Consider the following 15,236-nt stretch of genomic DNA (forward strand, 5'->3'; position numbering starts at 1 on the left):
GGGCTCGAACCAGCAACCTTCCAGTTAACAGTGCTGAGCTTTAGCCACTATGCAATGCCACCTTATACACACCCCCTAACTCTCTCCTTCCAACTCTCTAGCAAATTTACAGCATCCAAGAGATCTGACCTTCTCTGATGTGGACTCCACCTCCATGCTTGTGACATGGAATGTTCCACGGGTTCCAGGAGTGACATCCTACAGGGTTCTGTACTCTAGTCCAGAGGAGGGAGAAAGGGAGTACCAACCAGCTGTAAGTGGTCGTGATAACAGTGTGGTTCTCCAAGGTTTGAGCCCAGGAACCATGTACAACATTAAAGTCATTCCCATGAAAGGACGTAACCCAGTCCGTACTCTTGAGGGCATTCAGCAAACTACCTATGAGGAGACTCAGCCCACTGGTATGACCTGTCTGAATTCAGCTTAGCTTTTCAAGCTAGTCAATTAGATAATAGGGTTGAGTCCCTGTCCTGATTCTTTTCCCTTTACCTTTCCCAGCTGTCCCTGCTCCCACCAATATACAGTTCTTCGACATTAGTCCATCTTCTTTTGTCGTGGCATGGCAAGCACCCAATGCTAGGCTTTCTGGCTATCGTGTGGCGGTATCACCGAAGAATCATTATGCCCCAGCCAAAGAAATGAATGTTGCACCAGACTCCACACAAGTCTTAATGCCTGGGCTTACGGTAATAGGTCTACCTTCTTGTAATTTACAAATACATTTAATCTTTGTAGGCACAAGTAAAAGTAGAAAAGTTATTTGTTGAATCATGACTTGGACATTTCTGGCCTAAATATCTGTTGTTTACTTCCAGGTGGCAACCGCTTATGAGGTTCATGTCTATGCACTGAGAGGTTCAGACAGCAGTTCTCCTCTCACTGGAGAATGCACCACCGCTGACAGTAAGTGGGTTACCCATATATTGTATTACAGTAGAGTAATTTTTAGTAGTTTTCCTATATTAATTGGAAACTATAATCTCATTGACTCCACAGATATAACCCCTCCTCGTCGAGTCCATATCACTGATGTGAAAGACACTTCATTCACTCTCATATGGCGTGTTGTCAATAATGAGCCAATGACAGGTTTCCTTATTGAAGCCACACCCAAAACTGGAGGTCACCCCACCTTCAGGCAGACTATTCCTGCTGACAGCCGTACCTACGTTGTCACTGGTAGGTTACCATACAATCCATAAATAGCCCCTTATAGGTCATCTGTTTCAACATTAATGGTTAAGCACTGTTTGCTCAAAAAGTAAACTGGCTCTGGTATTTCCATGGTATTTATATTGTATTCAAAGTTACTTTAAAGATTACTAAACATTAGTTTTATTACCATCACAGTAGTGTCTAAAATCTATGGGGTTACCATGTTAGTTTATTGTAAATGTTGTATCCTGTTTGGTCTGGATGAACACAAAAATGTTTTTTATAACTTTTTTTTTTAAACATGTTGGGAGTATGGTTGTTTATTGAAAAAAATGTATTCCCTCCCTCAGGTTTGCAGCCAGGCGTCATGTATGTGGTCAACATGTACACATTAAATGGAAATACTCGAAGCCCTCCTTTCACAATTACTGTAAACACAGGTACAACTAAGCAAATATGCCAATGTGGAAAGAGTAATCTACTGTATTAATGCTAATGAACTGATTTAAATTTCCCAGTTTGACCTTAAACTTTATTTTTGTCCTATATCGTCACAGCTCGGCCAGCTGTTCCGTCTGCGACTAACCTCCAGTTCACCTCGCTGACCCCCAATTCCATCTCCTTCACTTGGCAAGCCCCTTCAACACACATTACAGGATATTACATCACTTATGAAGAATCAGGTGGTTCGCCTCGTGAGCTTACACCCCGCCCTAACGTTGACCAGAACTACGCCACCATCACTGGTAAGACCCAGAATACCAGATGTGGTATACATAGATGTTGGTAAATTAGGCTTGTGAAACAAAATTTATAATGCACTATGCGACCATATTGTGATATTTTAATAACAGGTCTGAAACCAGGCACAGAATACATCATAAAGATCTTTGTCCTACTGAATAGCCAGAGAAGCGCACCACTGGTTGGCACGGCCACAACTCGTAAGTATTTGCTCAAATAAAAACATTGATTTTCCTAACTTGTAAGTCACTTTGGATAAAAGTGTCTGATTAATGGATAAATGTAAATACAGAATGTTAATGCACATATTGAGACATAAGGTGTACTCCCTTATGCTTTGTTTCTGAATGGTACAAGCTAGCGAAAAGTGTTTTGCAAGCATGATAGCTACTGCTGCAGTAGCAATTGAAATAGATACAGCACATTTTGTTGAACTAGCCTACACTGGATTTTATAAAAGCTTGATTGCGCTGGCTTGCATTTCAGTAGTATACTTGGCTAAGCAGTACATTTTATTAGTGCTTAGCTTTTTAATGATGAAATTCACTCAGAACTGAAATGCAAAATGAAGTTAAAATGCATTTAACGTCGCTTAATTGATGCACCACGCTGACTGGAATGCTAGCTCATCAATACACTGTTTAATTTATTCAAACTAAGTGTTCCCTCATTGGACTACTATGATCAAAACCTTTGATAAGTGTTTAAAGGGCTGGTCCAGACTTTCACCAACGTTTTCACTCTGAGGAGAAGTGTATTCTTGGACTGAATCTTACACCATATCCAAACCAAGCGTGATGCAAAGGTTTCCATTGACAATGTTACAAAACCACAGCCAATGTTTAATAAAGAGTTGAATCTGGAATTTTGAACAAATGAGATTTCACAATCGGCAGGAAACAAACAGACAAGTTGAAAATAAACAAACATCCAGCAACTTGTCACAGCTGAAGACAGAAACTTGACTCAATCTGTTGGTTTAACTATATAATGCACATCATCCTCAATGTTTAATTGTAAAACATTGGTGAATTTTGAGAAAATTCTTGGACCAACTGCCCTTTAAAATGATATCAGCAAGTACTGTCATTACTTGACTGAATCTTTAGTGCCTTACTGGCTGGTAGATGCAACGGTGGCTGCCTCTTTACCTGCTGCTTTGCTTTTAACACCTTTTTCCCGCCCAGAGCTGACCTCTGATCTGCCCGGTCTGCCCCACCACGGTGGCCCAGACAAGCTGGATGTGCCTGAGTCTAACAGAGTTCATGCAGTGGGTCCCACTGGGCATGACTCACCTGATGCACACGGGCAGCATGTGGAGTACACAGAATTCAATAATCAGCCCAGTCAACCCAACAGAGGCTACCAGCCTCACCATCATCAAAAAATCCCTCAACCTAACCAACCCCGACCCCAGCCTTATGTGCCTCAAGTTGGGGAGACCCTAGTCTACATCCCCAAGGTGGGACCCGATGGGGGTCGTGTGCCTCAAATTATTCAGGTTAGTGAGAGGCCTGGCGATGGCCATCCTTTTGGTTTTCCAGAAGACAAGACTGGAAGACCACAGGAGGCCCAGACCCAGACCCCCATCTCATGGCAGCCCTACCAGCAAAGTTCTGGTTACGTGGTGTCCTGTCAGCCCATTACCCATCCAGATGAGAAGATGTTTCAGGTGAGGACCTAGGCAGGATTTACAGAAAATTTGAGATGAATGCAAAAGAAAAAGGTCCCAAATCTTCCTTTATCACCTTACCCTTCACCCTTTCTTGTTTTGCAGATGCGTGTCCCAGGAACAACCACAAGCGCCACCCTGATCGGTCTCACCTCTGGTGCCTCTTATAATGTCATTGTGGAGGCCTTGAAGGGAGCCCTCAAACATAAAATTTTGGAGGAAATTGTCACCGCTGGAAACACAGGTCAAGGATCAACGGACATTGATGAAGGCTTAAAAATACACATGCTTATAATGCTTGTCTGAATGTTTCTTTATTTTGTTCCCATTAAAACCAACAGTTCCAGGAGATAGTTCATCTAGCAAGGACTCATGTTATGACACCTTCACAGCCACTCACCATGATGTCGGAGAGGAATGGGAGCGTATGTCTGACACCGGCTTTAAACTCTGGTGCAAATGTCTCGGTTTGGGAAGTGGACATTTCAGATGTGACTCTTCCAGTGAGTAACTTGGAGATCAAATTTTTTCCTGTAGACAATCCTGTGTGAGTGCATCTTCTCTAAATATCACTTTTTACAAAGAATGGTGTCATGACAATGGAAACAACTACCGCATTGGTGAAAAGTGGGAGCGACGGGCAGAAAACGGTCACTTGATGAGCTGCACTTGTTTGGGCAATGGCAAAGGAGAGTTCAAGTGCGAACCACGTAAGTGCTTCCTCTAAAAAGACACTGTATAGTCAAGTTTATTCCAATCAGTGGAATTAAAAATCTAGCATTTCGTTATAGATGAGTCCATATGTTACGATGACGGAAAGATGTACCAGGTTGGAAACCAGTGGCAGAAAGAATACTTAGGGGCCATCTGCACTTGCACATGCTATGGCGGACAGCAGGTAAGGCCAGAATGTATTTTACGACAAAGTAGAGAAAGAAAATTTCAAAACATGTAATAAAATGCAATTCAAAGGGGGTGTTTTAAAGTCATAGGCTTGAGTCTGGTGAAATGGATTGTATATGTGCTGCTCCTCAGGGCTGGCGATGTGAGAACTGCAGAAGGCCTGGTGCTGAGATAAGCTCTGACCTGCTCAAACCTGTCCGCTTAAACACTGGCCAGAGAATGGTGAGTATCGGCTTTCAATCATGCAAGCACTTCAAAAGGCAAAATAGTTATATTTTTGGTAAATGTGCACTGGCAATATATATCACATATATTTGAATGTATGTAGATAATTATTTATATATTTGAATGTATGTAGATAAATATTTCTGCTTTTCATTACATGACATATTCCCCTTTGTTCTTCCAGAACATTCAGTGCCCCATTGAATGTCTCCGACCTGAGCTTCTTGCAGATGCTGTGGCCAACGCCAAACCCAGAGAGTAAAATTTTTCTGACCAAACTGCACCATGACCTTCTGCCCCCCTCATGCATCATTTCATTGGGACATGTAATAAAGATGTGATTTTATATGAGAACATACTAATCACATACTGCTTTAAAATCTCCCCGTTTGTTATGTCTCCACTGCCGTCCAGTTGTGATGTCATAGCAACAGCTGCCTTTATTCACAGCCTTTGATTGGCTGTTGTTTGGTTGAGGAATTTCAATGGCTTTTACATTTTTGTTTGCTAGTGTGTTTTATACATCAATTAAAAAAAATTACTGCAATGCCAAAACAAGATATTTCTTATTGTAGTCAGTTAAACCCATTTGTCAACATTGTCAACCATTTGTTGATACCAAAACTATAACGGGAAAGTGCATTTTCTCTGTTAATATGTGAAGAGATTTTTTTTTATATATATATATATATACAGCTTTCTAATCAATTAAATTTACAATAAACTACCTTACCATTATTGTTAGAGGTTTTCAGTCTTTATTAATTAATATAGAGGCAATTATGAGACAAAGTAGTAAAAACAAGCACTGTTTTATAAGAATGTTAGAACACCACTGGGGGTACACTGAGGTTCCAAAAATTAAGTCTCAATGTGTCTTTTATATGTATTTTTTTTTTCAACATCGCTCATTGATTATTTAGAGTCAGCACTGTTTTTTGATAGATACACATTTTAATTTTCTAAATTCTTTGACTATTTATCCCCTTCATTCAGAAGTGTTTGGATTGTATAGAATTTGTCTCATTTGATTGTCATTGTTCTACTGTCTACACCAGTTCTCACTACTGTTAAATCCATTTTCTGATATATTGCAAGACTCATGAACAATTGTATTTATAAAATGTCATCTAATCAATTACATTTACAATAAACTACCTTACCATTATTGTTAGAGGTTTTCAGTCTTTATTAATTGATATAGAGGCAATTATGAGACAAAGTAGTAAAAACAAGCACAGTTTTATAAGAATGTTAGAACACCACTGGGGGTACACTGAGGTTCCAAAAATTAAGTCTCAATGTGTCTTTTATATGTATTTTTTTTTTTCAACATCGCTCATTGATTATTTAGAGTCAGCACTGTTTTTTGATAGATACACATTTTAATTTTCTAAATTCTTTGACTATTTATCCCCTTCATTCAGAAGTGTTTGGATTGTATAGAATTTGTCTCATTTGATTGTCATTGTTCTACTGTCTACACCAGTTCTCACTACTGTTAAATCCATTTTCTGATATATTGCAAGACTCATGAACAATTGTATTTATAAAATGTCACTCAAAACAAATTCTTTTGGAACTAGGTTCTAAAGCAAAAAAGCCTTGCAAAAAGCATGTCAACAAATGCAAATAAACCCTTGATGGAATCTATGACAATCTATTATATCTGATTTGTGTTTTTATTTTGTAATGCTCTTGGACACTAAAGGCAGCACAATGGAATGTATCAAGAAGTGTATGGACACAATTTCACATTGTAAATGTTTCATACAGCAGCTCCCAACAAGGACGGCATGGCAGAAATTATGCAAAGAAAATATATAAAAGAACAGTAGTGGATTGTCTTATTCTGAGCATATCAGTATTAAAGAAGCCATGTATGAATAATGTTCCTAACAATTTAGCAACAATGTCACTTTGCTCTTGGCTTTAGGATCTGAGTACAAAGAGAAATTTTGCAAAATTCAAAATAGTTAAACTACTGAGTTAATGTCAAAGTGGACAGGCTAGCTATTAGACTAAGTTATGAAATATGCGTAGCAACTTGTAATCACAGTAAATGATGTGCATCTAAAAAGAAAGAAACCCTATACTTTCATAACAGTGAAACTAGTTGGATATTTGTATTCAACTGGATGTTTTGTAGTGCTTTTCAGTGATGGAAAAGACGGATTTTGGTGTGCACCAGGGTAATACCCAGCTCATTGCAGGCGTTCATGACCACCTCATCCGCAGTAGAGCCAGAGGGGGCGGCAATATACTCCACACCGCTCTAAAATCACACACAAATAGAAAACCACTTAAGTCACTTTTATGCACAATTTATATGCCATCGTAAGAAACATAAGGAATGTATAATGCAGCAACAAGCAAATTTGATGAGGTGTATACAAGTGTGCATAAAACACGAATAATGACTTAAGCTTTGTAACACTAGCAGAGGGTGTTTACCCGTTTGGCACGGTCAACATTGTCCCGGAAGGGGAAGAAAGCATCTGAACTGAGGGCCACAGCCTGCAGAGAACTGATCCAGTTCTTCTTCTCAACCTCTGTCAGAGTCTCAGGAACCTCGTCAAACAGACCCTTCCAAACCTCCATATCTGGACCCTAATGTACAAAAAAAAAAAAAATTCTATATCATTAGGAAAAACTCCACTGCGAAGCAATCTACGAAAATACTGCGGTGCATAAAATTAATTCTAAGATTGATAAATTTCCAAGATTTGCCTGATGGTGTTTATTATTTTATTATTATTAATAATGATATTGTATTGTATTTATTATACCACCCCAAGAATTACATGAAATAAAACACTGTGCCATTTTCACAGGCACATTTACCACATTACCATTATCTTTATATTTCATTTGGATTTTGGTGTGAAATAAGCCACCCATTTCTTGACAGATTTCATAAGATTTACCCAAAAATATTACACTTTAATGATCCCAAATGTCACAAAATGACAAACTACTGTAAATCAACGGCACGTTTGGTCCACAAATTATTTGAAAACAGAAAATGTGCATTAATATTCACTAAAAGTACTGTAGCTTTTGGAACTAGTCAAGTATAGTAGATCTCAAAAATATTCTCCAAGCCAAATATTCGCCAAGTTAACTAGGCTGGCCAATACATCACTCTATGACCAGTACAAAACCAATTTTTGAATACACTACCTCTCCAATTGTTCCGCTGACATACTGATCAATGGCATTAGCCATCTCTGCACGCTTAACTCCGCTGCGGAATTTCATATTGAGAACTCGTGGATGGTGCCTGAGCCACCAGTTATCAGCCTTGTCTCCAGCCAGCCGAGTGCAGTGGATACGAGACTGCTGCCCAGCACCGATGCCAATCACCTAACAAACACACACACGTAGTACACAATTTTGTACAACTCATTTTCAACCATTTACATGTTTTGGCATTTAAATGAAATTAAAACTTTTTGTTTTCAAAGTTTTCGGTTACCTGACCATCCTTTGCATAACACACAGAGTTGGACTGAGTGTACTTCACTGCGATAGTGGCTACAATGAGGTCTCGTAGGGCACTCTCAGACAGCTTTCATGGGAAAAAAAAAAAAAAATCACTTAATCTGTTATTTTTTTTTTTTTTACATATTAACATTAATATCACAGACCTCTTTCCACAATCCAATCAAATCGCAATTCAAAAATTGAATTTCTTACTATACAATATGGTTTCAAAAAGTATTTTTCAAAATTGCAACACACAATCAAATGCATATTGAAGACATTGAGCAATTTGCCAAATTAAAATCAGAACTTGCACAAATAAAACAATAAGTGTTTCTCACCTTGCCCTTTGACACAATGTTGCTGAAGAGCTCTTTATCAATGACAGCTCCATTCCTCTTCTGTTTGAGGTGCAAACCAAACAGCACTCTCACCTCCTCTTCATCAGGTTCATACTCGGGATCCATCTTTAAAAAAAAAAAAAGCATACATTACATTATGCAGGCTTAGAGTTGAAGCACATGGGCTTTGAGCATTGCTTGAAGTACTGTTCATAAGTTTGGGGCCAGTATTTTTTTTTTCAGAAAAATTATTAATAATGTGACAGTGGAGACTTTTACATTGTAACAAAATAATAGTATTTCAAAAAAAGAGAATAAGAAGTGTTTCTTGAGCAGCAAACCAGCATATTAGAGTGATTTCTAAAGGATCATGTGACACTGGTCATGTGAGACTGGAGTAATGATGCTGAAAATTCAGGTTTGCCATAACATGAACGAACTACGTTTTAAAATATCTTAAAATAAAAAACAATAATAATAATATTCACAAAAGTACTGTTTTCATGGTCAAATAAATGAAGTCCTGGTGAGCACGAGAGACTTACTGACCCCAAACTTACTGTATGCATAATCACAAATGTGTATTGACCAAAAAGAAAATGCTATGGGAAACGGAGGAGCAAACTTAGTCAAGTAACAATTCTTGCGTCTCTTTAAATCAATGAACAAGCATGGTTTACCCGAAGGACACAATAGTTTCCATTCTTCTTTTTGGAGAGAATGCGAAGTGCTTCCTCATCATAACCAGGAGCAACGATACCATCTGAAACCTAAAGAAATTGGGTAAAGTTTTGTATAAAATGTACAAATAAATCCATTTGTTAAATAAGAGGCTAATAAGAACGCTTAGATGTGATTCAAAAAGTTCTCACACACCTCTCTGGATATGATCTTGGCAGTAGGGACGTCACAGATGTCAGACAAAGCGATGAAGTCTCCAAAGGAGGACATCCTGTCAGAACCTACAAGATATTTTTCAGATTTTTCCACACTTTAGGCTTAAACATGCCAAACTACACACCTGATGGTGCATTCTTCTATTCTTCCTATTACTAAAGTAAAAAAAAATGAAGATGCATGGACAGAAGTTTCACCTCTGGCTCTGGCGTATGCAGTGGCGAGGGGGGTGAGATCCTGGAGCATGTCATTCACCATACACACCTTGGCCTCATCTTCGCTCAAAGCGACGCCAACTGCAGCTCCTGAAAAGTGAAAATGTGTCTCAAATGTTTGTCTTAAAAAGTCTAAGCCCTTTCCTGAAACTCTACAAGACATGAGCTTAACTTGCATCTGAGAAACAAGTTTGCATTCATACCTGCAGGGCTGACATGTTTAAATGAAGTGGCAGCTGGTAACCCAAGAGCTTTCTTCAACTCTCTCACCAGCTGCCAGGCGTTCAGAGCATCGCACAGGTTAATGAAGCCTGGAGATCCATTCAGCACTGAGACCAAGTCAGAAATGTAGAGGAATATTAATATTCTATGTTTTTTGCGGTTGAATATTGATCTGGTAGTAGTATATGTGATCCTATATACCGGTCAGTGGAAGTGCTGGGCGTAGAGTGTAGAGCTGAGCAGGTGCTTGATGGGGGTTCATGCCGTACCGCAGAGGCAGCTGGGAAATTCCTCGACTGTATTCACGTCTGAAGTAATCAGAAATGGCCACGTCGTACTGAGCGGTGTGTGTGAAGGCCTGAGATATTACAAATATAAATTCACACATACATTCCAAGTTGACTAAAGTCACATTTGAACAACTGAAATTGGGGTCCTTGTTAATTGTTGATCAAAATAAATCGACTGATGGGTTTTTATCAAGGATTAATGCAGATGTCTAAAGAGAAGGGGTGCTAATATGTTATGATAATTTGATGAGACAGTTACATAAAAATGCTGACATTAAAATGCTAGATTTTTTAATTCTATACCGTTTTAAGAACATGCTACTGTTCAAACATCTATTTTTTTTTATTATTCATACTTTAAGCAAGAAATCATTACATTTATAAAATGTTACAGGAAAGACTTAAAAAAAATGTTACAAAAGTGTTCCATTTCAAACAAAAGCTGTTCTTTTGAACTTTCTATTTATCAAAGAAACCTGAAAAATGTATTAGTTTCCACAAAAATATGAAGCAGCACAGCTTTTTTCCACTTTGATAATCATAAATGAGCAGCAAATCAGCATATTAGAATGATTTCTGAAGGATCATGTGACACTGAAGAAATTATGTTGAAAAAAATTACATTTTACAATATTTATACAAATAATAATTTAAAAAAATATTTTAAAAAGGTCACAAATACTTTTATTTAACACAATGTCCCAATTGATAACCTCAGATGCTTGAACTTTGGCTGCAACTTTCCTCATCTTCAGCAATCATCTGAAACCCAAGCTGATCAAAAACATGCAAACCGCCTCATGATCTCACAGCTGTATTGTTTATGTTAAAGGGTTTATCAGCACAGCTAAACATGAAGTCAATGGGTCAGAACTTAAAGGGGTCATATGATGCTGCTAAAAAGAACATTATTTTGTGTATTTGGTATAATGAAATGTGTTTATGCGGTTTAAAGTTAAAAAAACACATTATTTTCCACATACTGTACATTATTGTTTCTCCTCTATGCCCCGCCTTTTTGAAACGCGTCGATTTTTACAAAACTAATCGGTCTGAAAAGCGAGGTGTGCTCTGATTGGCCAGCTATCCAATGCGTTATGATTGGCCGAATACCTCAAGCGTGAGACAGAAATGTTACGCCCAACTTTACAGATCTTCTTTATGCACCAAGAGCTTGTAACACTCCAAAGAGAAAGGAAAAAATGAAATCGCATCATATGACCCCTTTAAGCAGGGCAAAAATACCCCCAAAAGTGACAAAATGTCCCTTCTATTTAAACTGTGGGACCAAAAACAACTTCTGTTCAATTTTGTTAAGTATGACTAATAGGCCAAGTTTACTGTTTGTTTCAGGTAAAAGGCCTGAAAGCATGAATTGGACACGAGTAAGCCTATTGCTCAATGCTAACAGCAAGTCTTTGTGCATGTCTGAACATGATTTACCACAAAATTCAGAACACTAGCTGTTCATGTCTTGCATCTAAAAAGGAACTAATTCATTTAGAATTACAATAAAGTACATTATGTATTATAGGCCCGGTTTCACAGACGGGGCTTAACTTAAGCCAGGACTAGGCCTTAGTTAAATTAAGATATTTAAGCAGCTTTTATAAAAAATGCCTTAGAAAAAAACATTACAGGTGTGCATCTTGAGAAAGAACAATGTCACTTACATATGTTAAGATATTGGTTACCTTGAGTGCAAGAGTCTTGCGGGTTTCCATTGTGGTATCATGGTTGTCGGAGGATTCCATTTCCTTGGCAACAACATCATAATCAGACGGATCACAGACTACAGTGACTCTGGCGTGATTCTTAGCTGCCGCTCGAAGAAGAGTAACTCCACCTAAATATGATTGTGGGATTAATGGCGAAATTTTTGTTAACCGGGTGAATCTCACAAAGGCTATCAAGTAAAAAAAAAAAAGTGCCAATTAAGCACATTTCCCAACATTCAATACATAATAATTAGCACCATAGACCAGTGTTGTTGTTTGTAACTAAAACTAAAGCTACTAAAAATTGTCCGTTAAATAAAAGCTTAAATAACACAAAATATAAATATTAGATTAACATTTTTAACTTAAACTTAAATAGAAATTAGAAATTTTATCTTGGAAGTTAGCTGAAATAAAATGTTTAAAAGTGGAAGTACTAAATTAAAACTAAAATAAAATTTTATTAAAGTTAAATAAAAAAATAAAATAAACACATAAATGACTAAAACTTAAACAAATTTGAAATTAAACCTGAAAATATAATTGGGTCATTCTTCATTTGTGGTGGCAAGAAGTGTCCCCTCTTCTTTGTAACAGCTAAAATACTTCAAATGCTAATAAATCAAACTATTTGCATGTTTGTATCAATAGAAATTATACTAAAATAACACTGCCATAGACTGCCATATAAATAAGCAGTATAAATATGTATGTATTGGATGCAAAAGTTAATGTGATATGCATATTTTTTTTAAATAACGACAACAATGAAGATTAATTTTGGGAGGAAAAGTGGTTACTTGTTATGAAAAAAGGATGTTTTTCCCCCCTGTGCAAAATATATTTTCTTTTAATTTCAACAGAAAAAATATATCCCGGACTTGTGCGGGACTGTCTTTGTAAGACTCAACTAATAAATTTGAATGCATAATTTCCTAGTTTAGTTCACTCTTACACTTAGAATATTGCTTATAATCTTTACTCTAAAGCACATTTAAAAGTTTTCCTCTATAGAAATGCATCATCAAATTTCTTAAACATACAAAAACCATTCAAAGCAAATATTAAACAAGGAGTCAATGCTAAGCCCTTTAATCAAAGCCCTGTGAACCATTAACAGTGTACTGACCGATGTCAATCTGCTCAACAGCGTCTTCCACAGTCACACTGGGGGATGCAACAGTCTTCACAAACGGGTAAAGGTTGCACACAGCCACTCTTGAAAAACATAAGTTCACATAAATATTAAGTACTACTGTCTTTTCTCTTGATTTAATAATTTAAAAATTATTTACCAACTACAATTAACAAAAATATGCAGACTAGAAGTTGCTAGTCTAGATTGCATCATTACTACTATACATAATTCACAGTGATCATATGACCCTGTCAGCCAATCAAACTTCGCTCTAAATGGCTGAGAGCCAGTAAGTGTGATGAAGACTTTTGGTTACATCACAGCGGCACTATTTGAATTATCAGTGATTAGATTACCCATGCGGAGTCTCGACTTCTAACAAAAAAGCCAATGGAAAGCATGTTAGCACCACTAAAACTGATTATATCCGTACTGGTGTCACATGATGATCATTCATGAAATAACATGACATGAATTTAAAATCAATAAAGCAGAACTTGCAAAACAAGTACCACGGTATTACCACTGTAACATAGATAGCATTGGAATGGTTTGCTTACTGAACAGTATTACCTGACAAGACTAAACCCTAGTTTTTCCATATCAGCCTTATCAGAGGGAGTTTGTCTGGCCAAAATACCACCGTGGACAGCAGGATGAAGGGTCTTGACTCTTCCTCCAAGCATTTCAGGGAATCCAGTGAGATCAGATACATCCCTGTATGAAAAAATAAAATTACACACATACATACATACATACATATATATATATATATATATGCACACACAACATTAAACGTTTTAAAGGGGTCATATAATGCTTTTTTAAAGATCATTAGGGTGAGTAGGGGTACATGAACCCCCTCTAAACCAATTATACCTGATTTAGTTACTGCTTTAGTATTACACAAATCACAGCAGCTATAAATACATTTAAATGACATGCAGTAAAAAAAATGTGTGACCTGACAGTGAGTCCAGCATCTCTGAGAGTTTTGGCGGTGCCGCCTGATGCCACTATCGACAGACCCACTGATACCAGACACCTGGCAAACTCCACCAGTCCGGTTTTATCAGAAACACTCAGCAATGCTGAAAGAGATCATCAATTAATCATATCAATTAAACTGCACATACACAAGAACATGCATCTGATATTTAGCAATTGCAGCAGTGTGGTTTACTTTAACTACTTCAACTGCATGTGATGCATCACTTTTGCACAAGTAAAACAATGACGAATCAGTTTGTTGATACCATGGTATTTCATTAAATACTGTAACAGTACCATTTCAGACAAGGTACTTCCACATAATCAGTGGTACTACAATTAATGCAAAGAAAGAAGATAAAAACTGAAATTCGCCCATCACTGCATAGGTAGTATTTCGAAGAAAACCATGGTATTACCATTATACCTTGTCCCAAAAACCATGGTACATATGGTGAGTGATACCAGGGTTTAGAAAACAGCAATACTTAGATAATATGGTACTGTAGCCAGACCAATTCAAATACATTAGCATATAGTACTATCATCACGGTAATGTCAAAAAGCATAGTACCATGGTGTTTTTGGTATAGTTTACTAGTTACATCAGAGCAGTTTTCCGAATGAGAACCAAATACAAACTTTTCTCAATTTGAAATTGTCTATAAAGTTTCATTTTAATGTCAGTAAAGTAAGTTATGTGAGAGCTCAAGACACTGCGACAAGACATCTCTCAACAAAAACAAACACAACACAAAGTATTTGATTTGTAGGCAGCAACGTGCAGAAGGTACAAAAAAAGACACAAGATTACCTAGTTCGGATGCCATGCTGCAGGTAAAATAGAGTAAATCTGAGATTTGTGCTGTAGTGTCTCGTGCACAGCGCGACGTTAATCAAAACACGTGGTTGCAATAGTTTTATCCGCATGGATGCATGACGGGAAATGTAGTTTTTACATCAAACGACACTCCCATTTTAACGTAACACAAGGAAGTGTTTTATTCAGTTTTATTATTTACAGAAAAATTATCATAATAAATAATGCATATATAATACAAACGATAATGCATTAACAAACTTATAAATATACAGTTAAGCAATTAAAAAAACAAAAACATAAACGCAAAAGAAGGACACGTAAAGTGTAGGATACAAGGCATGAAAATGGTATTATAGTTTATCTGAAATTGAATGAAAATCACATAATTGAGTGACATTACAAAGTTGACATTTACCT

The 15,236-nt window shown here is 37.2% G+C and overlaps 2 protein-coding genes across 6 annotated transcripts in view; one reads left to right on the forward strand and one right to left on the reverse strand.

Annotated features, from left to right (window-relative positions):
- Positions 1 to 6,362, forward strand: part of LOC107749885 (fibronectin-like) — a 23,839-nt gene extending 17,477 nt beyond the window's left edge. For 3 of the 5 annotated variants that reach the window (XM_016565419.1, XM_016565143.1, XM_016565352.1), the window contains 14 exons: positions 102 to 401; positions 499 to 686; positions 816 to 903; positions 997 to 1,179; positions 1,506 to 1,595; positions 1,713 to 1,901; positions 2,010 to 2,099; positions 3,087 to 3,571; positions 3,677 to 3,815; positions 3,913 to 4,074; positions 4,156 to 4,281; positions 4,363 to 4,469; positions 4,607 to 4,696; positions 4,884 to 6,362. In XM_016565419.1, coding sequence (XP_016420905.1) covers positions 102 to 401; positions 499 to 686; positions 816 to 903; positions 997 to 1,179; positions 1,506 to 1,595; positions 1,713 to 1,901; positions 2,010 to 2,099; positions 3,087 to 3,571; positions 3,677 to 3,815; positions 3,913 to 4,074; positions 4,156 to 4,281; positions 4,363 to 4,469; positions 4,607 to 4,696; positions 4,884 to 4,961 — 2,315 coding nt within the window. In that variant the 3' untranslated portion in view covers positions 4,962 to 6,362. The remainder of the gene's footprint in view (positions 1 to 101; positions 402 to 498; positions 687 to 815; positions 904 to 996; positions 1,180 to 1,505; positions 1,596 to 1,712; positions 1,902 to 2,009; positions 2,100 to 3,086; positions 3,572 to 3,676; positions 3,816 to 3,912; positions 4,075 to 4,155; positions 4,282 to 4,362; positions 4,470 to 4,606; positions 4,697 to 4,883) is intronic. The other 2 variants (XM_016565280.1, XM_016565211.1) reach the window with 2 other exon arrangements.
- LOC107750210 (bifunctional purine biosynthesis protein PURH-like) lies at positions 5,853 to 14,826 on the reverse strand. Its single transcript, XM_016565533.1, has 15 exons — positions 14,811 to 14,826; positions 13,971 to 14,097; positions 13,580 to 13,723; positions 12,998 to 13,086; positions 11,845 to 11,996; positions 10,062 to 10,218; positions 9,842 to 9,967; positions 9,621 to 9,728; positions 9,403 to 9,488; positions 9,207 to 9,296; positions 8,527 to 8,652; positions 8,178 to 8,270; positions 7,883 to 8,065; positions 7,154 to 7,309; positions 5,853 to 6,974 (listed from the first exon to the last, which is right to left on the reverse strand). The coding sequence occupies exons 1-15, from the start codon at positions 14,824 to 14,826 to the stop codon at positions 6,855 to 6,857; spliced, it is 1,773 nt and encodes a 590-aa protein (XP_016421019.1). The 3' UTR covers positions 5,853 to 6,854.
- Positions 14,827 to 15,236: the final 410 nt, after the last annotated feature.

Source organism: Sinocyclocheilus rhinocerous, unplaced genomic scaffold, assembly GCF_001515625.1.
Source record: "Sinocyclocheilus rhinocerous isolate Xijiao unplaced genomic scaffold, SAMN03320098_v1.1 scaffold1302, whole genome shotgun sequence".
In the NCBI taxonomy this organism is placed as follows: Eukaryota; Metazoa; Chordata; class Actinopteri; order Cypriniformes; family Cyprinidae; genus Sinocyclocheilus; species Sinocyclocheilus rhinocerous.

What these genes read in the sequence shown, in the direction of transcription:
- LOC107750210 (XM_016565533.1), bottom strand. An exon ending in GATGCTGGACTCACTGTCAG is followed by an intron (nt 13,724 to 13,970) that starts GTCACACATTTT and finishes TTTTTCATACAG; the next exon opens with GGATGTATCTGATCTCACTG. An exon ending in GAAACTATTGTGTCCTTCGG is followed by an intron (nt 8,653 to 9,206) that starts GTAAACCATGCT and finishes TTTTTTTTAAAG; the next exon opens with ATGGATCCCGAGTATGAACC.